The sequence below is a fragment of the Ursus arctos genome, unplaced genomic scaffold (assembly GCF_023065955.2).
Source record: "Ursus arctos isolate Adak ecotype North America unplaced genomic scaffold, UrsArc2.0 scaffold_32, whole genome shotgun sequence".
Lineage (NCBI taxonomy): Eukaryota > Metazoa > Chordata > Mammalia > Carnivora > Ursidae > Ursus > Ursus arctos.
The window spans coordinates 25864347-25888191 of NW_026623008.1; the positions used below are offsets into that span (position 1 = coordinate 25864347).

The 23845-nt window shown below is 49.8% G+C and overlaps 1 protein-coding gene across 1 annotated transcript in view; it reads right to left on the reverse strand.

Annotated features, from left to right (window-relative positions):
- Positions 1–21570, reverse strand: part of DLGAP3 (DLG associated protein 3) — a 39183-nt gene extending 17613 nt beyond the window's left edge. The window contains exons 1-6 of the mRNA XM_026516724.4: positions 20427–21570; positions 15884–16089; positions 15500–15572; positions 3399–3612; positions 2811–3124; positions 2358–2443 (exon numbers count right to left, since the gene is read on the reverse strand). Of these exons, the coding sequence (XP_026372509.1) occupies positions 2358–2443; positions 2811–3124; positions 3399–3612; positions 15500–15572; positions 15884–16089; positions 20427–21533 (2000 nt within the window). The 5' untranslated portion in view covers positions 21534–21570. The remainder of the gene's footprint in view (positions 1–2357; positions 2444–2810; positions 3125–3398; positions 3613–15499; positions 15573–15883; positions 16090–20426) is intronic.
- Positions 21571–23845: the final 2275 nt, after the last annotated feature.

Sequence of the window (23845 nt, forward strand, 5' to 3'; positions counted from 1 at the left end):
TAAATTAGACCCTGTCATGCTCCTTTCACCTTTTAATGGCTACTCATCAGTCATAATTAAATTCCAGTTCTTTATCATGCCCATTCTCTGCATGACCTGGAGCCTGCCTATTCTCCGATCCACTCCCTCACCACAGCCCCATCCCATTCCACACCACGCCAGAACCTTCTTTCGCTTCCTGATGCGTGTCAAACTGTCCTGCTGTAGCGCTTTCATACATGCTCTTCCCTCTTCCTGCAACACTTCCACCCCCAATCATCACCTGAGTGTTCCTAGTCAATCCTCGAGTCTCAGCTTAAATGTCACCTGCTTACCCCAAACAAGATCCCTTCTCTCTTAGTTTTTTTCTTTCATAGTCCCGCCATAACATGTAATAATATCCCATGACATATTATACCATAATGTATAATCATATTTTTAGTTGTGGGTCATTTATTCATTGCTTCAGTTCCCTTCGAGACCATAACTTCTATGAGGGCAAGACTCATTTCTTCGATGTTTCCCTGAGATTTTAACAGGAACGGTCATAAAACAAATGCTCAGTAAGTATTTTTCAGAATGAAAGAATGAATGAACAGATGATGGAGTTTGCTGACTTCGCCTGAATCTCAGTAGAATGCCTACTGCACTCTTCCCAGGATTCAGGCTTGTTAGGAAGAATGGGGGGACCCCTGGGGGTCTAACTGAATGAGGGACCAAGAAGCCTTATAAGGGAGTGAGTGGGGGTAATGGGCTTGGTTTATGGTCCCTGGGGCAGTAACAGAGTTGGGGGAAGAGTTCTCAACACAGGGCTACATCCCTCCATGACTCCTACCCCACCTCTCAAGAACCCAGGTCATGGACTTGCAAAGTGGGTTTGCCATAAAGTGCTACTTTTCTGGGATCTTTGTGGTATATTAAGAGTTTGAAGGAGGGGTGCCTGGGTGTCTCAGTCGATTAAGCATCTGACTCTTGGTTTTGGCTCAGGTCATGATCTCATGGATCGTGGGATTGAGCCCTGCATAGGGCTCCTGGCTCAGCAAGGAGTCTGCTTGAAGATACTCTCCCTCTGCCCTTCCCCACACTCTCTCTCTCTCTCTCAAATAAATAAGATCTTTAAAAACTTATTTATTTATTTATTTATTTGAGCGGGGAGAGAGCCAAGGAGACTCCCTGATGAACACAGAGCCCCATGCAGGGCTTGATCCCCCAACCCTGAGATCATGACCTGAGCCGAAACCAAGAGTCAAGACACTTAACCAACTGAACTACCCAGGGGCCCCGATAAATAAATCTTTTTTTAAAAAAGAGAGTTTGGAGGACGGTAGCTTCAGGAATGATGGGGGAAATAAGGCAACTATCTATCACCCTTGATGGAGGCATTTACAGCCTCAGGAGCATATGAAACCACACGGAGCTGGAGTGAGCATGGAGAAAAATGGTGAATCCCACAGGAACCCCAAAAAGCCTTGATCAGGCGCACACACGATACTCCCAGGGAATTCCAGAAATAGCTAGGGGAACTTTAGGGGAAGGCAAAAGGCCCAACAATGGTGACTGGGAACAGAGCTATGAGGCGCTGCTACTAGGACTCTAGTTTTCTTCCTCCTGGGAAACACAGATGACCTTACAGCCACCCTACTTAGGGCCACTGGCCTGGTGGCACTGCAGCCCAGAGGGCAGATGGGCCACCGAGACCCTGCCACATGGTCATTAGAGAAAGCGTCTTCCCATAGGATTAGACTGAGGGACTCCTCCCAGTAACCCCTCCAGAGCTGGAAATGCTAACTTTTCAGCTGGAAATTAAGGACACGGTGTTTCTGAGGCCACGTAATGCCAGAATAGTGGCTGCTGGTAATTCTACCATCTCAGGTACATCACAGACTCGGGCATACAACAGGTACCCTGACTGGTTAAAGGCTTGTGTGAGCCAAGCGAGGAGGAGTGTTACATTTGTCAGGGGCCCCTGAGAGGCAATCTTCATGTTTATTTGTTTCTTTTTGAGCTCACATAACTTGTACACCAGGGGCAGCAACGAGGGACTGGGACAATCCTGTTATCCCCCGGAAACACCAATTGTTGAAGGCCTGCTCAGCACCTACCTGTTACCTCTCCCTACTGTCCCCTTCCTCCAACCACTCCTGCCGCCTCAGAGCACCCCGGACAGGCACGGGTACAAGGAGAACTCACTTTAGGTCTGATGACTGCCCTGGTGACATCTCTGAGGAGATGACCTTGCAGCCGCTCCCCATCAGAAGGTTTTGGTCTCCCGTCCAGAAAGAGACAGTGTGCAGGCAGACGGGACCAAGGAGGGCATTATGCAGTCCTCTCTCCTCTTCTCCCCCAGGGAAGCCTGAGACGGACCCCCCCAGACCTACCTCTTGTCCTCTTCCACCTGGACGCCGATAGAGTGGAACTCTCTTCGACTCCTGTTCTCAGTGTCCGAGTCTGAGATAGTCTCCACCTGGGGGCAGGATTGGGGGAGTCAGTGGCCGGGGCTAGACCCGGGACACAAGACCACCCTGTGGGAGACAGGTGAGCAGAAGCTAAGCGCCAAGCCCATGGGCCGATTCTGCAAAGACAGTCCGCCCGAACAAGAAAAGAGACCCAGGAGGTCAGAGGCGTCAACCTGGCCACCCCTCTCCACTTCCCAGGAGAGGTGATGTTTCCGGGACAAGCGACAAGGGAGTGGGGCTGGCACTGGTCGTACCAGCCCTGTGGATGACCAGCCACAGGGTCTACGTGCAGCTCAGAGCAACCGCACCGACCCCCTTAAGCCGTCCCCAAATAGCCCGGGCCTGAGCTCGCTTCGGCACCCCCTCCTTCCATACCTGCACCCCTATGGACGGCCGCCACTTCCGCTGCCGCGCTAGGCTCCGCAGCTCCTCCCTGCCGGGAATGGTCTTGATGATGAGTGTAGGGGGCTTGGGGCTGGCCCGGGGTGGCACCGGCGCCAACTCCAGGGTGCGCGCGCCCATGGCGGGGCCGTCCAGCCCGTCCGCGGAGCTGCAGCGCCGGGCCGGGCCCTCGGCGGCCGTGAAGCTCTCGTGGGCGGAGTCGGTGCTGCTCTGGGCGGTGATGGAGATGCGGGGCGGGGCCTGGCTCCCCGGCGGGATGGGGGACGGGGCCTTTCTGAAGTTGAAGGCTGGGGCCAGGAACGCAGAAACGCAGAAACGCAGCGGGTGAGAAACACGTCCCGGCGGGTGTCTGTGGCCCTCCACCCCACACCCACCCGGCGCCGGAGGGACCCAGCAGGCACGCGGACTCCACGGGCCAAGGCTTGTTCTCCCCATCACCCGGCCCAGAGAGGCAAGCCAGCTGCCCAAGGTCACACAGCACAGGTGTAGCGAGGGCCGGCACCGGAACCCAGGGCGCTCTCCGACCTAGGGCCGGGCCAGGGGCAGACAGGGCACACTCACAGGAGCCGGGCCTCCCTGAGACAGAGGCAGGGGCAGCAAGGAGGGGCAGGCAGTCGTCGTCTTGAGAGCAGCCGGCCTGGATGGCCCGGAGGTAGCTGTGGCTCCGCATGCGGAAACAGCCGGGCAGGTCCAGGGCATCCACCGCCTGGGACTCGAGCTCCCCAAACACGGACCCGCACACGGCCTCCAGCTGCTGGTTCAGCTCCTCACTGAGCTGTGGGCAGGGGTCGGGAGAATAGTTACGGGGGTGCTGGGACGGAAGCGGGTATCTCTGAGGCGCTTTGCCTTAGCAATACAACCAGATGTGCAGAGCCGGTCTCTGGGTGACTCCTCTGCCTTTGGGCGAAAAGAAACCCCCACTCTGTGCAAAGAGGGACGGAGGCCCCTCTGCCCTGTGCTGCTCTCCAGGCCTGCCTCGGGGGTCTTGGGGTCTAGCCTTTCCTTGAAATACTCCTCCCTCCAGCCCATCTATGCCTCTCCCAGACTCCTGGGACCACCCCATCTTCCTCTCCACTTCGTCCAGCCCCTCACACTTCTCACACCTAACCCTGAGGGAGACAGCCAGGGACATCCTCCCTCCAGCCCAGTCTGGAGGTGGGGAGTTGCAGGGAAGCCCACCTTTTATTTGATTATTTATGACCCCTTCCATTACAAAAATGACTGACAGCAGCCTACAGAGATACATAGCATGGGGCTGGGCAGAAATTAATGGGTAAGTGATGGAGCAAAAATTATTAACCTTCAAGTGTTCCAAGCCGTCTCCCACCTTCTGCCCACTAACTAGGGTTCTGATTTGGCCTGCTGGTTCCTTCCCTGCCCTCATCCTCTAAGGCAAGTTCACCCCTTGCTGACTGAGGTTCTTGTTTTTGTCTTGATGTTTTGTGGTACAGAATCCATGGTGCGTAAAAAAATTAAAGCAACTAAGAAAAAGGCAAAACAAAACCTCTGCTCATGGAACCATGTCCCGGAGCACTGCACTAAGACTAAATATACCGTGGAGAATGCAGCTTCCGTTCATATTATATGAGGAAGGTAGCACAAAGGAAAAGTAAAGGTGGGTGGTCCCAGGGACAAGCTCTACCCCCAGAGCACATGGGTGCGCATTTGACCCTGAGCTTCCAAAGCGTCAAGGAGTATCGCCTGCAGGTTGCCGGCATAGCCTATGGAGGGAGACCTACCCAGACTTAAGAGTGGGCTCTGCTCCCTCCTAGTACTGTGGCCTGGGAAAAGTACTTAAAGATTTGGGGCCTCCGCTGAATCACCTGCCCGATGGGAATGATAATGGTACCATCTTCATGGGGCTATTTAGGGGACTCGAAGAAAAACATGGGAGGCACTTGGTACGGGTACTGGTACACACCAAGCCCTCAGTCAGTGGCATGTGAAGGTCTCAGGACCTACCTGGAAATAGGCCAGCACTCATGAGAACCACAACGGTTCCTGTTACTGAGCCCGAGAGAAATCCCTCCCCCTCTCCCCCCCCCCCCCCCCCCGCCGAGTGATTACGTAGAGGCCCGTGGATGGAGTCGAGGACAAGTCCTCAGTAGAACCCACATGGTAAATGTGGTAGCAAATGTCCCATGGCTGCGTCTCGTGACATCTCCCAGGAAGGAGTCATGGCGGCATATTTATGTGCAATCCACAGATAAAGTAGTGGCTTGATCCACGTGTACAATGCAGCTCAACGTGTCCATAACTCCGCCTCCAACGCGTAACATGATGTCACTAAATTCCACCTCAAATTGAGCAGAAGTTTCCATCCAGTTCGACTGAGGGGCAAACTAAGGCTCAGAGGGGGCAGATGAATAGACCAACAATGCCCAGCTTGTAAGCGATTTACTCAAGTCAAATGCCAGGTTTCCTGGCTCTTTTGCCAGGCTGAATCAGAATCTGCTGGGGACCTTTTAAACCTACATTAACTCAAGCTCCACCCCAAGGACCTGAACCCTGGGCTCTCTAACTATATGCCTCTCTTTGCTTTGGCTGCCTAGAAGCTCAGGGACAAAATTTCCTGGAAATTCAGATTCAGTGGTTCCCATGTGGGCCCAGTAATCAAAAAGGGGTGTCTGGACCTCTTTCCACAGCTTGTTCTAAAGGAACTTCATTACAAGTGTACAGAAATTGTGGGTCATGGAAAAATCAACTCAAAATCCTGTAGAAGTGAAGTTGTGCCATGTGTGGCACAAGCCACAGTCCTGTGGCAGCTGTGGCTTTCACCACAACCCTCTGCAAGTGCACCTCTCAGTTTCCTATCTCTGGACCCCTGGGGTACGAAGGACCAGCAGTGCCTGGGTATTTCCTGAAGCTCAGAAGCTAACCTAACTCCTGCTATTTCTAGGCCAGGCTCAAGATACTCCCCAGCTAGAACCAATCCCGCTCAGAGGATCCTTCCTGGGGCACGGGACAGTTGATCTAACCCCAGGAGAGAGCATTCTGGTCTCACCTCTAGATACCGCAAATGGAAGGAATCTCATTCTGCAGCTTATCTCTGTATCTCCAAGCCTCTCCCGTGAGTAAAGTATTAGGCACAATATCTGGCATATAGCAGGTGCTCAATAAACATAATGGACTATTACTAGTAGTAAGAGGTTCTTAAATCACAGTGACAATACCTTTCGGAGGCCTCTCCTTCCCAGGGTCTCCAAAGCTCTTGAAATCCCAACTATACGCTATTCTTATGACCAACTCCATCCAAGGCAGACAGAGGGAGGATGAGAAACTCCCTGGGGCCACATGCTTGCCATCTCTACTGGAGAAAAGGAGCTTCTGAAGTTCCCACAAGGGACCAGGACCCAAGGGAAACACAGACTTGTATAGACTCCCAGAGGAATATTGCATCTGTGTTGATCTTTACTGTATTACGATTATAAAACTGTAACATTGTGCTGTGAATTCTTCTATTATCCCTGCACAGCCTCCCAACCTGCTGCCCTCGGACCCACTTTCAGTAGAGTCAAAGTCAAAGGATCCTCTTAGAAAACGGGAACCTTAGCCTCTGTCCAAGCCAGACTCAGGACCAGTAAATATTTCCAAGGATGCGGGATATTTAGAAGAAAATACTTTGCTTGGGTATAACTGAAAATTGTCTGTGCTAGAGTCAGTGGGTTCGTCTGGGGGCTGCACAACATCCTGTATACTTTACCTGTGTCCTTTGGTTTAGCTAACCTTGGAAATCACTCCCATTTCAAAACACTCTAAAACACTGGATAAAATATAAGAAATGTTTTATATGCATAGCTGAGCTCAGAAGAAAGCGAAATATGTCCCCAGGGGACAAAAGCAAAGAGGAGACTGGAAAATCAGCATATTAACTGTGTGAGTCAGTGCTGCAAACAGCCCAGTGGTGGTGGGAGGTGGGGGCACAGGTTGCTGGTCGGAGGGACCAAAGGGCTTAGGTATTAACAGCCACTTGGGTGTAGGAGTAAGGCGTTGGGTCCACATGAAACACAGCATTAGGAATGAGAACCTCCATAAACGTAGGAAAGGGGAAACCTTTCATGAATGGTAGACTAAAAAAAAAATCAATTATCAGCACAGACTGATGACAAGAAGCTCGTCTGCAGTCTAGGCATTGGAGGGAGGGAAAAGTAGGTAATCTCCTACGATTTTTGTACCCATAAGCTGGTCTTCCCATAGACACAGGATTCTGTGGGCCTGTGGGCCTGCACGGCCCAGACACCTCCTTGCAAGTTAAAAATTAACAGAAAATGGTCCCAAACCAAGAATAGTCTAACAGAAGCAACTGCAAAATATTTTCTGAGGGACCCACTCCTAACCCAGGCTCTTCAGGATTCTCACAAAGTTCCACTGAAAATGAGTTCACACCAGACCATGTGGTACACTAGACCTGACGTAGCCCCTGATGATATCCACCTCCTGGCTTTAACACCCTTGTGTAGGCCCCTCACCTTGAGTATGGACTAGACTTATCGTAAGGAATAGAACGTGGAATGTCACTGCTGAGATGAGATTACAAAAAGCCTATGGCTTCCATCTTGGACACTCTCTTTCTCTCAGGGTCTTTGCTCTGGGAGAAGCAAGCTACTATGGTATGAGTAGCCCTATGGTGAGTCCCACGTGTCAAAAAACTGATGACTCTGGCCAATAGCCAGTGTGGATCTGAGGCCTGCCAACAGCCATGCGAGTGAGTGAGGAAGCAGATATTCCTCCAATCAAGCCTTGAGACGACTACAGCCCTGGCCAACACCTTGACTGAAGCCGTGTGAGTCACCTGATCCAGAAGGCACCCACCCAAGCTGCACTCAGATTGCTGACCCACAGAAATGGTGAGATAATAAGGATTTGTTGCTTTAAGACACTACGTTTGAGGATAATAGGCTGTGTAGCAAGAGATAACCCATGCAAACTGTGATATAAACAAAAGCTAAGCTTTTATTAAGTTAAGCCACCGAGGATGCAAGCTTTACCTGTTAGAGCAGCTAGTGTTACCTTAGCTAAAACAGATTAACTTTTAAACTACGTTTAAAACTTCTGGGGCACCTGGGTGGCTCAGTCAGTTAAGCTTCTGCCTTCAGCTCAAGTCATGATCCCAGGGTCCTGGGATTGAGTCCCACATCGGGGCCCCAGCTCCACAGAGAGCCTGCTTCTCCCTCTGCCTCTGCCTCCCTTTCTCTCTCTGTCTCTCATGAATAAATACATAAAATATTTTAAGAAAATAAAATAAACCATGTTTAAAACTTCTAAAACTTAAAAGATAAAACTGAAAACATAAGGAGAGAATATAAACTTTGAAAAGAACACTAGAAAGATTTAAAAGGAACCAAACCAGATTTCTAGAACTGAAAAAAAGTCAAATTAAAAGCACAATTAATGAGTTAAATAGTAGATGACACACAACGGAAGAGAAAATTGGTAAATGAGATGATACATCTCAGGAAGTCACCCAGCAGAGAGAGGCAAAGAGATGGAAAATATGAACGAGAGGTTAAGATGCATGGAGGAAAGAATAAGAAGGTCCCACATACAACTAATAGGAGCTCCAGGTGAGACACTAGATAGAATATAGAAGCGGCAATATTTGGAGAGTTAATTAGACTGATGGAGAATTTTCCAGACTCCTGGCTTCAAGCATGACAGAGTGTCAGGCAAGACGGCTATAAAGCTAGACAGAACTGTCAAAGACAACCACTTCATCACTCTGAAAAATCAATCAAAGGCATACAACAAAGAAACGTATACATGAAAATTACTGAACAGCATGAGTCCATGGTGTCCTTGCCTGGGGCTGCTCCCATGACTCAAGTTCCCAGCTCTATCACTTGCAATAGTTCAACCAGGGTGAGGCAGGCTGTGAAAACCAGCTGCTTCGTTGCCACTGCCAAAAGGGGCTCACTTAATTTGGAACATTGTCGTATAGTATCAAGAATGGGGGTGGGGGCGGCTGGGGGGAGCTGGAGGGAGAACAGGAATAGAGGAATAGCCAGCAGCACTGCTAAGCTGAGATTTCAGCGCTGTTTGGGGCAAGCAATGGACTGAAAGACTAGGCAGGGATTTGACAGAGGAGTTCCAGGAGATGAGATAGCCAGGGAAGGTCTGATAAGCTCTCCACATATCCCGGGTTAACTAGAGGTGACCGCATGCACAACAGAGACAAAGAGGCCTCGAGCTGCCCACACCTCTCTGGCCAATGGAGCCTATGCACATGTGGGGCAGTAACATAAGGGAGAGCCTGGCAAAAAAGTAAAATCCAGGGTAGGCTGAAAAGCAGCCTGAAGTTTGTACTCCCTAGTCCACACACAGAACCATAAGCAGAGAGAAGCCTTTCTGGCTCAAGGTTATTGGGCACAATCTCTGGCTGAACACTAAGCTATACAGACACAAGGACAAACCCCCTCGGAAACCAGGCTTAAAAATAAAAACAAGAAAGAAAAAAAAATTCATGAATACACATTTAACAGGGAAGACAGATTTTACAGATTTAGTCCAGGGATCAACAAACACATAAACAAAGCAATAATAATCTTCAAGAGGTAAAGTAAGAACCCACAACTCTATGGTCAACTAATCTTTGACAAAGCAGGAAATACTATCCAATGGAAAAAAGACAGTCTCTTTAATAAATAGTGTTGGGAAAACTGGACAGCAACATGCAGAAGAATAAAACTGGACCACTTTCTTACACCATACACAGAAATAAATTCAAAACAGATGAAAGACCTAAATTTGAGACAGGAAACCATCAAAATCCTAGAGGAGAACACAGGCAGCAACCTCTTTGGCCTCGGCCATAGCAACTTTTTTTTTTCTTAAGATCTATTTATTTATTTATTTGACAGAGAGAGAGAGCACAAGCAGGGGGAGCAGCAGGTAGAGGGAGAGGGAGAAGCAGGCTCCCTGCAACTTGGGGCTCCATCCCAGCACCCCAGGATCATGACCTGAGCTGAAGGCAGATGCTTAAGTGACTGAGCCACCCAGGCACCAGGCCATAGCAACTTCTTACCAGACATGTCGCCAGAGGCAAGGGAAACAAAAGCAAAAATGAACAATTGGGACCTCATCAAGATAAAAATCCTCTCTGTACAGCAAAGGAAACAATCAACAAAACTAAAAGGCAGCCTACAGAATGGGAGAAGATATTTGCAGATGATATATATGATAAAGGGTTAGTATCCAAAATCTGTAAAGAACTCGTCAAACTCAACACCCAAAAAACAAATAATCCAGTTAAGAAATGGGCAGAAGACACGAATAGACGCTTTTCCAAAGAAGACATCCAGATGGCCAACAGACAGATGAAAAGATGCCCAAATCACTCATCAGCAGGGAAATACAAACCAAAACCGTGATGAGATACCACCTCACACCTGTCAGAATGGCTAAAATTAACTACACAAGAAACAATAGGTGTTGGCAAGGATGTGGAGAAAGGGAAACCCTCTTACGCTGTTGGTGGGAATGCAAACTGGAGCAGCCACTCTGGAGAACAGTGTGGAGGTTCCTCAAAAAGTTAAAAATAGAGCTACCCTATGACCCAGCAACTGCACTACTAGGGATTTGCCCAAAGGATAAAAAAAGACAGATTCGAAGGGGTACATGCACCCTGGTGTTTATAGCAGCATTATCAACAATAGCCAAACAATGGAGAGAGCCCAAATGTCCACTGACTGACAAAAATGGATAAAGAAGATGTGGTATACACACACACACACACACACACACACACACACACACACAATGGAATACTACTTAGCCATCAAAAAGAATGAAGTCTTGCCATTTGCAACGATGTGGATGGAGCTAGAGGTTATTATGCTAAGTGAAATAACTCAGAGAAAGACAAATACCCTATGATTTGTGTAATATGTGTAATTTAAGACACTAAACAGATGAACATATGGGAAGGGGGAAAAGGGGGGGAAGAGAGAGAGAAAGAGAGAGGGAAACAAACCATAAGACTCTTAACAATAGAGAAAAAACTGAGGGTTGATGGAGGGAGGGAGGTGGGGGATGGGCTAGATGGGTGATGGGTATTAAGGAGGGCACTTGTGATGAGCACTAGGTATTGTATGTAAGTGATGAATCACTGAGTTCTACTCCTGAAACCAATATGGCACTGTATGTTAACTAACTAGACTGTAAATTTTAAAAATTTTTAAAAAGGTAAGGTAAGAATCCAGAGTTGCTACAATATACCACTTAAAATGTTCAGTATACAACAAAAAAATTATGAGACATGCAAATAAGCAAGAAAATGTCAATATCCCCAAATGTTTGATTTATCAGACAAAAACTGCAACGCAGCTGTTACAAATATATTAAAAGAAACTAAAGGTAATGTTTAAAGATTTAAAAGAAAGCACAGCAATGACTTCATGAATAAAAAAATCACAACAAAAAACCAGAATTTTTTTAAAGAGTTAAATGGAAATTCTGGAACTGAAAAGTACAAGAAATGAAGTGAAAAATTCACTAGAAGGGCTCAGCATTAGAAATGATCAGTAAAGTTGATCAGTATACATTATCCAATCTGAAAAATGGAGAGAGAAAAAGAATAAAAACAAATAGAACCTTAGAGAGCTATGGGATAATAACACACAAAGCAGTATACGTGTAATGGGAATCCTAAAAGAAGAGAGAAAAGGAAAGAAAAAGATACCTGAAGAAATAACAGCTCAAAACTTTCCCAATGTGAGGAAAAACATTAATCTACAGATTAAAGAAGCTCAATAAATTCAAAGTAGGTTAAATACAAAGAGATCCATAGCCAGACACATCACAGTCAACGTGTTGAAGGCCACAAAGAGAAAATCTTAATAGCAGCAAGGGAAAAACAATTCATCACGCACAAGAAAACAATAATATGATTAACAACTGGCTTTTCATCAGAGCATCAAAGGCAGTGGAATGGAATATTCAAAATGCTGAAAGAAAAAACTGTCAACCAGGAATTCTATATCCAGCAAAACTATTCTTCAACAAAGAAGTAAAATTAAAGACATTCCCAAATACATATAGACTGAAGAATTCGTTACAGACCTATCTTACAAGAAACATTAATGGAAGTTCTTCAGGGCTAAAAGGAAGTGACACTTAACGGTAACTCAAATCCATAGGAAGAGAGAAAGGAGACCAGAAATGACAAATATAAAAGATGCTATAGATACACCCTTCTCACTTTTTCTCTCAACTTCTTTAAAAGGCACAAAATTTTACAAAACTATTATTATAACATCATCATTACTTTGTAATAATGGTTAGATTTATAACATATACACAGAAAATGTACATGACAATAATAGCACAAAGAGGGGAGGGGAAAAAAAGAGATATGCTGGAGCAGTGCTTCTATATTTTACCAGAATTAATTAGGTTTTAATTAGTTATGATACACATTATAATTCCTAGAACAACTCTAATAACTCAAATATATAGTAAAAAGGAATTAATAACAAAGAAATTAAAGTGGTACCCTACAACATTTATTTGATACAAAAGAAGACAGTAAAGAAAGAACAGAGGAAAAACAACGACAGGATACGCCAACCATATCAATAACCATATTAAATGTGAATGAACAAGAAAGCCTCGCTCAAAAGGCAGAAATTGTTAGATTGGATTTTTTGAAAAAGCACAAACAAGTAGGTTGAAAGTAAAAGAGTGAAAAAAAGATGTGCCAGCAAACAGTAACCATGAGAGAATTTTCCAGATTTGATGAAGAGCATTCATCTTTAGATTCAAGGAGCACACACACACATCAGAGTGAAACTGCAGAACACCAAAATCAAAGACAAGATCTCAACAGCAATCAGAAAGAAATGAAAACCGTCCACAAAGACAATCAGATTGATTGCAGACTTCCCAACAGCAACAGAAGACAGATGACAAAAGAATATCTTCAAAAGGCTGAGAGAAAAGAAATGTTGACCTAAGATTCTAAAATAAGCAGATTTATGTTAAATAATGAGGGTAGACTCCATTTTTTTGCTAAAGGCAAAGTTTGCTACTAACAGACATTGACTGAAAAAAAAATTACTCAAGGATATTTAAAAGGAAGGAATGAAATATAAGAAGGTACGGGGGGAGGTACCAATGTGAGTCTACATAATCACGTACTAAAACCATAAAATGTAGCAACAATAATAAAATTAATTTGGAGAGGCTAAAAGAAGATGGAACTAAAATATCAGGCAACATGTACAGGTAAGAAGGGAAGAGGTGGTCAAAACAAAAGTGTCCTTAGAAGAAATCATCAAATTTGGACTTTGCTAAGTCAGGTACGCACATGAAAATTACAAGAGTGACCACAAGAGTGAAAACAGAATATAGAACTGCCAAGCCAGTGTGGGATTTGGTAGTAAGAAAAATGAAGAAAACTGGGGCGCCTGGGTGGCACAGTGGTTAAGCGTCTGCCTTCGGCTCAGGGCGTGATCCTGGTGTTATGGGATCGAGCCCCACGTCAGGCTCTCCTGCTGGGAGCCTGCTTCTTCCTCTCCCACTCCCCCTGCTTGTGTTCCCTCTCTCGCTGGCTGTCTCTATCTGTGTTGAATAATAAAGAAAAATGAAGAAAACTAATCCAAGAGAAGGTAGCAAAGGAGTAGAAAAGCATTGCCCAAAAGGCGGGAGAAATAAAGACACAAAATAAAACAAGAAAATACATCCAGGCATATCAGTCATCACAATAAATATAAATGTACTAAACCCTCAAGCAATTGTCAGAATAGATGTAAGATAAATTCCTTGAACTATTTATAAAAGACATACCTAAAACAGAAGGAGACAATAAGCTGGAGCACACCTGTGGGGTCAGAGGAGTGGCAAGGGGACCAGTGTGGCTGGAATGGGTGAGGGGAGGGAACAGCGTTAGGAGAGGAACTCAGGTAGCAAGGGCCACATCATGCAGGGCCTTAGAAGTCATAGTAAAGTCCTCTGTGTAAGGCGAGGGTTTTGAGTGAATGCAATTCTATTTTGAAACGATTGCTCTGGGTTGTGCTGAGAGAGAATGAATTGGAAGGCACGTGCAGGAGGCCACTTAGGGGGCAGGGGAAGAGCCCGGACAAAAGCCATGGTGACGTAGACTGGAGTGGTGGCAGTGGAGGTGGTGAGAAGTGCTGGGATCCTGGATATGCTTGGAAGGTGGGACCAACAGGATTTGCTGAAGGACCGGATCGAGGGATGTGAGACAGAGAAAGGGGTCAAGACTGACTTCAGGCTTTTGGATCCAAGCCCCTAGAAGGATAAAGTTGCCATTGTCTGGAATGGAGAAGACAGTGGATGGAGCAGGATATTTTGTAGGGGAAAGAGAAGAGGATACGCATACTAGCAGTTCCACTGTGGAAACCTTACGTTTGAAATGTCTACTAAATACCCAAGTGAGATTTCGATACACCGTTAGACGCACATGCCTGGCAATTATGGGAGGATTGGGGCTGGAGATGCACATTTGGAAGTCATCGGGCCCTCAGTAATATTCAAAGCCATGAGCCTGAATGAGCTCAGCTAAGGAGTGAGTGTCGAGAGGAGTCCAGGAACTAAGTCCTGGAAAAATCCAGTGTTCAGATCCTGGAGAGTTGGAGAGGCACCGGTGGCAAGACTAAGCATAAACAGCCAGAGAGAGAATCCAGGAGAACCTAAAAGTTATGGTGCCTTCAAAGCCAACTGAGTATGGTGCTTCAAGAAGGAGAGAGTCATCGTCGGCGTTAGATGTTGCTGATGGGTCAAGTAAAACGAGGACTGAGTATTAACCGCTGGCTTTCGCAACACAGGCTAGTCTGATGTGAAAAGACAGCTGTGCCAATCAGATTCCCTGATTCAGGAAATGTAACAAAGGCTGCGGCAGCAAACAATGGGAGCCAATCTGGACACTTTGCTTTGCTTTTTTGCATTCCTTTTTCCCCAGCAAACAGTAAAAATAGCTAACCTTTCCTGAGTGCTGGCTATGGGCCAAGAACACTATTATGATGCCTATTTTTAAATAGAGAAAGTGGGGCTCAAAAGAGTCAAATAACTTGCCCCAGGTCACTCAGCTGGTAAGTAGCTGAGCTGGAATTGCTATCGGTGCCACGCATGTAATCATGCACGCCTCAGCTTAGTTGAGGGCGAAGTCTACACTTAGGGGTGGAACTCACATTTATAAAGTACCAATCTGGGGCCAGGTACCCTGTGTTTCCATACATTTTCTCACTGAACTCTCACAAAAGCCCTGAGATAAATATCACTACTACTGTCATTTTAAAGGTGAGAAGACAAGAGGCTCTGCTGGGTCTCACTAACAGTCCCAGGGGGGCGGGGGGTGGGGGGGAGAAGAAGTCAAGCGCAGGCATCTCTCCGACAGCAGCTCTGCCTATCTCCGGTCTGTACCACCATGCCTGCCCTTCACACGGCGCGAGCTGAGACTAATCAGGCCGGGACACAGCTGGGGAACCTCAGAGACCTGATGTCGCCCCTACAAACTCATCACTTTGAGGACCCCTGGTGGTTTTGAAGGATGTGACTGAGACCCCCAGTCTGAGTCAGCTCCAGGAATCCCAAGGCAGGCTTCCCAGCTCCCCCAGAACCAGACCTGTGCTCTCTCCGTGGGCTGGACCTCTGATTTTAAGGCACAGGCTGAGTATGGGACTTGAGGCATGCTGGACTGTCCCTACCTGTCCGGTGGTGAGGGAACGGCTGTAGCCAGGGATGGAGCTCCGGGGATGGATCCGGGGAGGGACACAACAACTGGGAAAGGACAACATTCCATATTCAGAACAGGCGTCTGCTAGAAAGGGGCCCCTGAGCAGGTTGTATCCCTCAGAACCCCCCACCCCCACCCCAGCCAGGGATCCTCCCACGAGACTCCTGGGTAAAGGGACTCTCCCAAAGAGCCACTCGGATTGCAGCGATCACCAGGGACCCCTCTTCATGTGGGGCAGGGCGAGACTCCCCAGATGAACCCTAAGCAAGGAACCCCCCTGGTACGCACTCCACACACATCCGCAGGGACCCAGTACCAGCTTCCCACCCCAACCCCTGGCCCTCCCTGTCCGTACTTGATCCGGGCCTGGTCCACGCTGGAGGAGCGGCGGGAGGTGAAGCGCCGGGCCACCGCTTTGGGAGATGTCTTGGGGCTGCCGTCTGAGTCTCCGCTCTCCTCATCCCCCATGGCTTTGATGTAGCTGCCGCTCCGCATCCTGCGGCAGGGGATCTCCCCGTCCTTGCCCCCAGCGGGGTAACCCCCCCAGTCATCTTGCGGCACCTGCGGGGACAGGGGCTTCTGTCTCTCTGACACGGCCCTACTTACTGCATGGAGCAGCCAGGACCCTCTGTCCCCACTGCCAGTGGGAGGCGCTCTGCTAGCTGAAGCCCCCTCGCTCAGGGACATGCAGTAGCAGAGCCAGAGGTCAGGTTTCCGGCGGTCCCCTCCCCTCCAGGAGATGCCTCATCACTCTTCATGCACCTCTTACTACTTGATCGAGGTCATACACCAGGAGGACGAAGCTCCGAGGCCAAAGTGACCTGTGTTGACCCACCCCAGCAGTGACGTATCACCTTTCACCCCTCCTTCTCCCTTCTCCTTCCTCCTCTTAACCTCCTGACACCCCAAATCCTCCAACTCTTCCCTCCTTCCCTCTCTGAAGAGCCACAGAGGGCTCCAAGCAGGCAAGTGCCATCACGTTTGTTTCAGAAAGAGTGCTCTGACAGTCCAAAGGGGGGGATGCACTGTGTAGGGCCGGGAGCAGGGCAGGGGATGGAGGGGCAGGAGGGAGACCAATTAGGAGGCTGATACTGTTAGCCAGGCAAGAGATGATGAGCCTAAATTAAGACCATGACAATGAGGGGGACGAGGAGATGGAAATGAGGTGTTAAGGAGCATCAGTGAGTCTGATTAGACGTAGGGGGCGAGGGGGCGAAGGGGCGGGGAGGAGCCGCAGATGACTGGGAGGCTGCCGGCTGAGGACCTGGGGGATGGTGCTGTCGCTCCCTGAGCCACAGAATCCCAGAGAAACAGGTCTGGGGGAGAGGTGATAGGTTAGGGTTAAGCATCTTAAGTTCGGCAGTGAAATGCTAAGCGGGTGGTTGGGTGTTCGGTTCTGGAGTTCAGCGGAGAGATCTGGACTGGAGGCAGACACGTGGGAGTCATGGGCGGCAGCGAATCCACAGGGGTGAATGAAACAGCCCAGGGGAAAGAAAGAGAGCTGGGGAGGGATTCAGTGACATTTAAAAAGGGGACTGCAAAGAAAGGAAGAAAAGCCTATGAAGTCACCTGAGAAGGAGTGGGCAGAGGGGTAGGAGGGAAGTCAGGAGAATGCCATGTCATGGAAACAGGAGACATTTCCAGAATAAAAGGAGTTGATAATGTCAAATGCCACAGTGCATTCAGAGGTTAGTGATTCGGGCTCAGGAGTTAGAGCCATGTTTAAATTTCTGCCCCATCACTTGCTAGGCGAACTTAAGCAAAAACTGATTACTCTCTCAGTTTCCTCGTCTGTGAATTGGTAATGACAATTATGCTGACGTCCCAGCGTTGGGGGGAGGGATAAATAAGCCAACATAGTGTGCCCAGCACATAGTAAGTCCTCAATAAATGTTAGCTATTATTATTATAAGCATTGAAAGGGGCCTTTCAAGGAGACCTCTCATGAGACCACTGGTGACCACTGACGGAACACTTTAGAGGACAGGGGATGTGGATGTCAGACTGTAGTAAAGGCGAGAATGAAAGAAAGTACAGACGTAGACTCTGTGCTCTAAGAACCTGGGTATGAAGGGAAGACAGGAGATGGCAGGGGGTAAGGAGAGAAGGAAGGATTTTTTTAGGATGAGAGACCTGGGCATACTTCCAGGATAAGAGAAGAGCCAGTAAAGATAAAGATAAAGATAGTCTTTCAATGTGGGGAGGGAGGGAGGGGGACAGTTCAGAGACAGAGGGAAGCCTGGGGAGATGGGCTCAAGCCCTGCTGGAAGGATTAGCCTGGGATGAGTGGTCTTAGCTTTCTCTCTGAGCCAAGAATGGGGACGGGGGTGGCTGGGGATCTAGATGAGTCTGTAGGTGGGCTGACGGGAAGGCGAGGGAGCCTGCGATGGTTGGCCTACACTGGGAAGAACGAGGTATAAGCAGAGGCATGGGCGAGAGCGCTGGGGCAGGTGGGGAAGATTTCAAACACCTGTTGCAAGGAACAGGCTGAACGGGGTGAGGATGGAGACTTTGAGAGGCGTCAAGATTCAGGGAGAACATAGAGTTCAGGGAAAGACAGAGACTCGGGGGGTGAGGCTAGGTGACAGGACAGAAATCAAAATGAGAACAGTGACCCAGGGATGGAATGGGGTCCCAAGATGGAAGGAACCCACAGGGAGGGGCAGGGCTCAGTGAGGAGAGGCTTGCTCTGAAGATGGGAACACAGGGAGGAGACGGGACTCCATAAAGGAACAAGGGTTCCAGTAGAAAGAGGGGTTCAGGAGAGGGTTGAGGGAGAGCTGGCGCAGTGGGAGAAACAGGGTCTCAACCAAAGGGTTAAGGATCCAACAAAAACACCTAGTCCGATGGGGCCAGCTTCCCCCGCTTTTGGGCACGGCCCCTTGCAGTCTGTTAGTTCTCCCACACAGGGGCTCTGACTTTGCAATCCTAAGATGCCTTGGACCCCCAAGCCCTGAGGGATCCCTTCCCTGTGCTCTGCAGAGAGGCAGGCCAGCAGATGGGACAGCCAGGGCGCTCTCTGCCACACTGCGGGGCTCCCACTGCACAGCCACTGCGGCTCCTCGTTCCTCTGCAGGACACTGTGAGGTGCATGCTAAGAAGGAAGCCCCCAGAGAGGTCAGGACAGCCCTGGAGAAGCAGCAGGGAGCATTGGTGTGGCAGTGAGGCTCCAGGGACAGCCAGGGCTCAGATGGGGGAGAAGGAGGGGTGGTGTCCCCTCCTTGGCCCTTTCTGCTGGACCCTTCAATTCCCAGCTTAGAGAACCTCTCTACCCGGGGAGGCGGCCACCCAAAAGTCCTGAATCCTAGAAGTCTCCCACCTTCCCTACTGGCTGCTTCCACGCGGCCCTTCCTGCTTCCACGTGGTCCTATTTTTTCTCTTGAGCTCTCTCGTAAGTTCTCCACCCAGGAGAGCCCTAAGGCTGGGGACACCCAAAAGACACATGCAAGATCAATTCTCTGTACCTCTGAACATGCCGTAGTCTCTTCCTGGAAGACCCTTAATCCACTTCTGCGCTCGACCAACTCCAGCTCCAGCTCCACTGGGATTCACCTCAGGAGTCCTCCTCCCCCGAAGCTGCACTGAGCAGCCCCCAGCCGCCACCACCCCCGGTGGGAGAGATGCCTCCTCTGTGCTCCCATGGCGCCCGGGGCTCTCTCCTGTCACAGCCTCACTGCTCTATGCTACCCGCTTCCTTGTCTATCCCACCGACCCCGTGAGCTCTTCACAAGCCACATCTGTGTCGTCATCTTTGCATCCACGGCCCCCAGGAAATGCTCACTGAGTGAATGGCTGTGGACTAAATGTGTGGCATGTGGGTTTGGGGCATAACTCCAAGTCTGCTGGACTTTCCAGAACTTGTATTGACTTTTCCTCCTAAACCTATGGGAGGCCTCAAGAAAGCAAGCCAGGGGGGCGCCTGGTGCACTCAGTCAGAAGAGCGTGTGACTCTTGATCTTAGGGTCGTGAGTTTGAGCCCCATGTTGGGAGCAGAGATTACTTAAATAAATAAAACTTAAAAAAAAAAAAAAAAGCAAGCCAGGGGGGATAGGAGAGGGGCCTGAGGCAGAGAAGAGGAAGGTTGATGGTGAAAAGAGCCCTGACCCCACCTCAATAAGGAGATGGAGAGGGGACAGTGTGGGATGGATAAGGACACCATAAGCAGAAGGGGTCAGAGCTCCTGGCTTCACCTGCAGAAACCGTACAAGTGGGGAGACAGGCTGGGGACAGCAGGCCAGCTATCACCTGTGCCATCCACTCCCAAGAAGCCCTGCCCTGGTGTTGAATCTGGGGCTTGGACTTCAGTGTGTCCCCAGCCCAGGCAAACCCACAGGACAGGCTCCCAGGGCTCTTCCTTGGCCTCATGGCATCCTACTTGCAGGCACCCCAGCATGACATACTCCAGCAGAGGCACATTCTGGAAATAACTGACCTTCCTACTCAAACAGTATCTGGACCACCCAGATCTAAGCAGAAAAGAGGTCTGGAGAAGGCCTAGGGGCAGGAGAGCTGCTTTCCAACGGCTGACCTCCAATCTCAAGGGAAGCTGCAGCCAGAGAGTGCCACACTGTCCTGTCCACTGCCTACCCTCAACCTCATTCTGCCTCCGAGCTCAGGAGACAGAGGCCGGCACAGCTTGTCCAAACAGCAGGTCGAAGGGAAGTCTTCCTGGCACTGACACACAATGTCAGAATAGAAGGGCTCCCTCGTTGTACAAATGGGGAAAGCGAGATCCCAAAAGGGGCTCAAGGTGACACAGTGAGGCAGGGCGGAACCTCCCTGCCTCCAGGCCTCCACCACAGGGACAACTGACTCCCACCCAACCCTTCTGATAGCTCCCTGGATGACAGACCAGTGAAGGTTGAGGACCCCGTGCCCACCCCCCACCAAAGCCTCACCTGCAGATAGTGATAAGTCCTGGCTTTGGCCTTGGCCTCCGGACCCAGGAGCCCCTTGCCTGGCCCGGCCCCTGGGTATCCATCCCGGCCCTGGCTGACCATCATGGTATGCCAGGCACTTCGCTTGACCGACTGTCCATCCAGTGACATGGACATACCAGTGCAGGCAAGACAGCGGCCTTCCGACCCGCCCGAGCGCCCCTTGAAGCTCAAGTCCCGGTAGGACCCGTCTGGAGCCTCCAGGCAGAAGGGCCCACCAGGCTCCCCAGCGGGCCGCCCACCCGCCAGGAAGCCGCTATCGCTGTCCAGGTTGTCATCGGAGCTCCACCAGCCAGCGGCCTTGGACTGGTGTCGCCCGTCCCCCTTGCGGTCCTTGCTCTTGCTCCTCTTGCCGTGCCTGGACTGGTGGTGGTGGTGGTGGTGGTGGTGATGGTGGTGGTGGGAGGTGTGGGGGCCTCCAGAGCCCAGGCCGGGGTAGCTGTCTCCTCCAGAGCCACCTCTTCCCTCAGCCTTGGGCCCATTATAGTCCCGCTTCCCTGGGGCCTCCAAAGAGTGGGACTTGGCAAAGAGCTTCTGCACAGAGTGAACCAGGTGCCGGATGCGACTGGGGCTCTCGCTGCGGGCCTCCGGGGCAGTGCCGGACGCTGGCCCTGGCCCGGGCCCGGCCCCTGCTGGACCTCGCTGGTATGGGAGCGTGTGGAAGCCATCTTGTTGAACTGGCAACTGCTTTTCAAACTGGTCCAGGAGAGTAGAAGGCAGGCGGGGGGCACCCTTGCCCTGAGGGTGGCCCACACAGTCTTCACAGGTGTCGAAGGGGCCCTGGCCGGGGTACATCCTGGGGAAGGTGCTGCTACCCCCCCCAACCCCGGCCCCCCCTGGCCCTCCCTCAGGACCTACTGATGGCCCCTCACTCAGGCTCAGGGGCCCTTCAGGAGAAAGGTGTCCCAGGCCAGCTCTCGGGGCACAGAAGCGGGGCTCGGTGGAGAAGGCCTCCCCGGAGCCCAGCAGGTACGGGGCCCTGGCAGCTGGGCCCACGTCCATATGCTGCTGGTCGGCAAAGCGGGCTGGGCGGGGATGGCTACCGCGGTCGCCATGGTAACCCCTCATGGCCTCAGCAAGGGTTCTTCATAGTGTTGGGGGCCAGGCCCCAGGAACCTCCTGGGAAAATAAGAAGAAAAAGGATTCAGATCGAACAACAGGCCACTTTACCTAAAACTCTATTCTTAGGTATTCTGGTAACCCTTTAGGTAATGCATATCAATTTATTGTGATTAATTGTACTATCCCCAAATGAGCTTAAAATGCCTTAAAACAGTCACCCTAGACAAAGACACTCACAAGGGCACAAAATAATGCCATCATTCATCAAATGCTGCAAATCTGATAAACACTTATTCACGAGATAAAATTTGCTCAGCCAAACGGGTTTGTAAAAATCCTTAGGTTACCAAAAATAAAAGGATACCCAAACAGACATTAAAAAAATATATCTTCAAAGAAACCAGTCATTAGGTGATCTCGTGTTTAACAAGCCGGCTTTAGGCAAATTGATCCAGAGTCACATCTCTGCTCCAACCCTACCCTATATCCGCTGCTGTGAAGGGCCAGGCCTCAGGGTCACAGCCTCCAGCAGCAGGAACCAAACAGAACACCGGACCCGCATCTACGCATCTACGTATCCACCCCCTCCCTTTCCTTCCACACCCCGTTCCTTCCATCTGGCTGCAGGCTCATTCTCCTCCCTCCCACAACCCCCCACCCACCCACTCCAGGGCTGAGACAGGAAGGAATAACCTAAGATGACTGCCTCTTCCTCTTCTGGGTTCCAAGTGTTCCCCAGGGAAATTTCCCCTTTTGCCTTTTACCCCCATCGGCCACCCCCATTCCACTGTAGGGGAGTCACCGAGAGGAGAAACCATAAAGAGGAGGAACACTGGCTGTCCAAGGCAGCATCTAAACCCTACACCGGGATTGGAACTCAGGAGTTCCTCCTCCCAGGAACAGTGGGCTGGCAGGGCAGGGAGGTGATAGAGAGAAGGCGTTGGAACCAGTGCCTCTGGCCCCCATCCCAGGCTTGCCAAGGCTGCAGGACAGAGAGGTCAGCTCTCAGCAAGCACTGCCTCCAGTCAGGGCTCCAGAGCTGCCAGGACAGGAGCTACAGCAGGAGGGGGTGTCAGCAGGAGGGACAGGGACTGAGGAGCTGGCAGACGGCGCCCTCCCTCATCCCAGACCAGGCTCCTGGGCCATCTGCTGACTAGGAGGGGATGACAGCCTCAAAGACTCCAGACAGCAGCACCTCCGAGACCCAGCCTCCCTTCCTCCCCACCACTACCTCTCCATACCCATTGTTTCAGGCTGCTTCCAGAATAACCCAAGCTATTCTGATTTCAGAACCTCGATCTACTCCCCATCTCCCAGACTCCTACCACTCACCATCCGGGGTTTCCCATCCTTGGTGTCAGGATCTCCACCACCAGACAGAATCCTAACTTCAGAAGGCTCAGGATCACTGGCTCCTGATGGTAAAGAAAAGGGTAGTGAGCAAAGGAAGAAAGAGATTGTCCCAGAGTCCTCAGAGGACCAGTCTCTGGCCTTGACAGTTTCCCTTCCCAACCCCCCAAGCCAGGACTGATTGGATCCCCCATGATGCAGAGCCTTTGGACCCCCAGGGAAATGAAGTTGGCTTCATTACGCAAATACATGCAAATGAGCTTACAGGTTGGACTACCTCCAACTGCAGGTGTCTGTGTGATCTGTCCGTGGTGCTGAGCCACTGAAATTTTTTTTTCATTGCCCTCAAATACAATTCCATTCCACAAAATCTGTTGACCAGCTACCTTAAGCAAGACTGAGTGAGAAGTGTATAGAGGTGATCTAAGTGTGGTCTCTGTCATCGAGAGGCTTGTAGTCTAACAAGGGAAAAATCCTACACGACAGGGTTATTTTAGGTCCCTATATTTTTGCACAAGCTATCCCCTCCTCCTAGAATCTCCTTCCATCTACTCCCCTCAACTCTTTCCCTTGGCTAACACTTACTCAGATGAAGCCCCACCTACCCTCAAAGACTTTCTGTACTCTTATTCTGGGTTATGTGTCTCTATTGGGCTTTCATAACACCCTTGGTTCCCCCATGAAAGAAACCATAACATTGCACTGAAATCGTCTGTTTCAGTTTCTGTCTCCCCAACTAGAATGTAGTCTTCTGCAGGCTAGGAACCATATCCTAATTATCTCTGAATCTCCAACACCTAACTCAGGGCTTTGTCCAGAGCAGGTCCTCAATAAATGTTCACCAAGTAGACAAATAAATGACTGGACTAGAAAGGGGTAGCAAAACATTACACTAGTTCGATGAAAACAAGACCAGACCCAATAGAGGGAAATTGAGGAGGACTTCCCAGAGAAGAATGTGTTTGGGA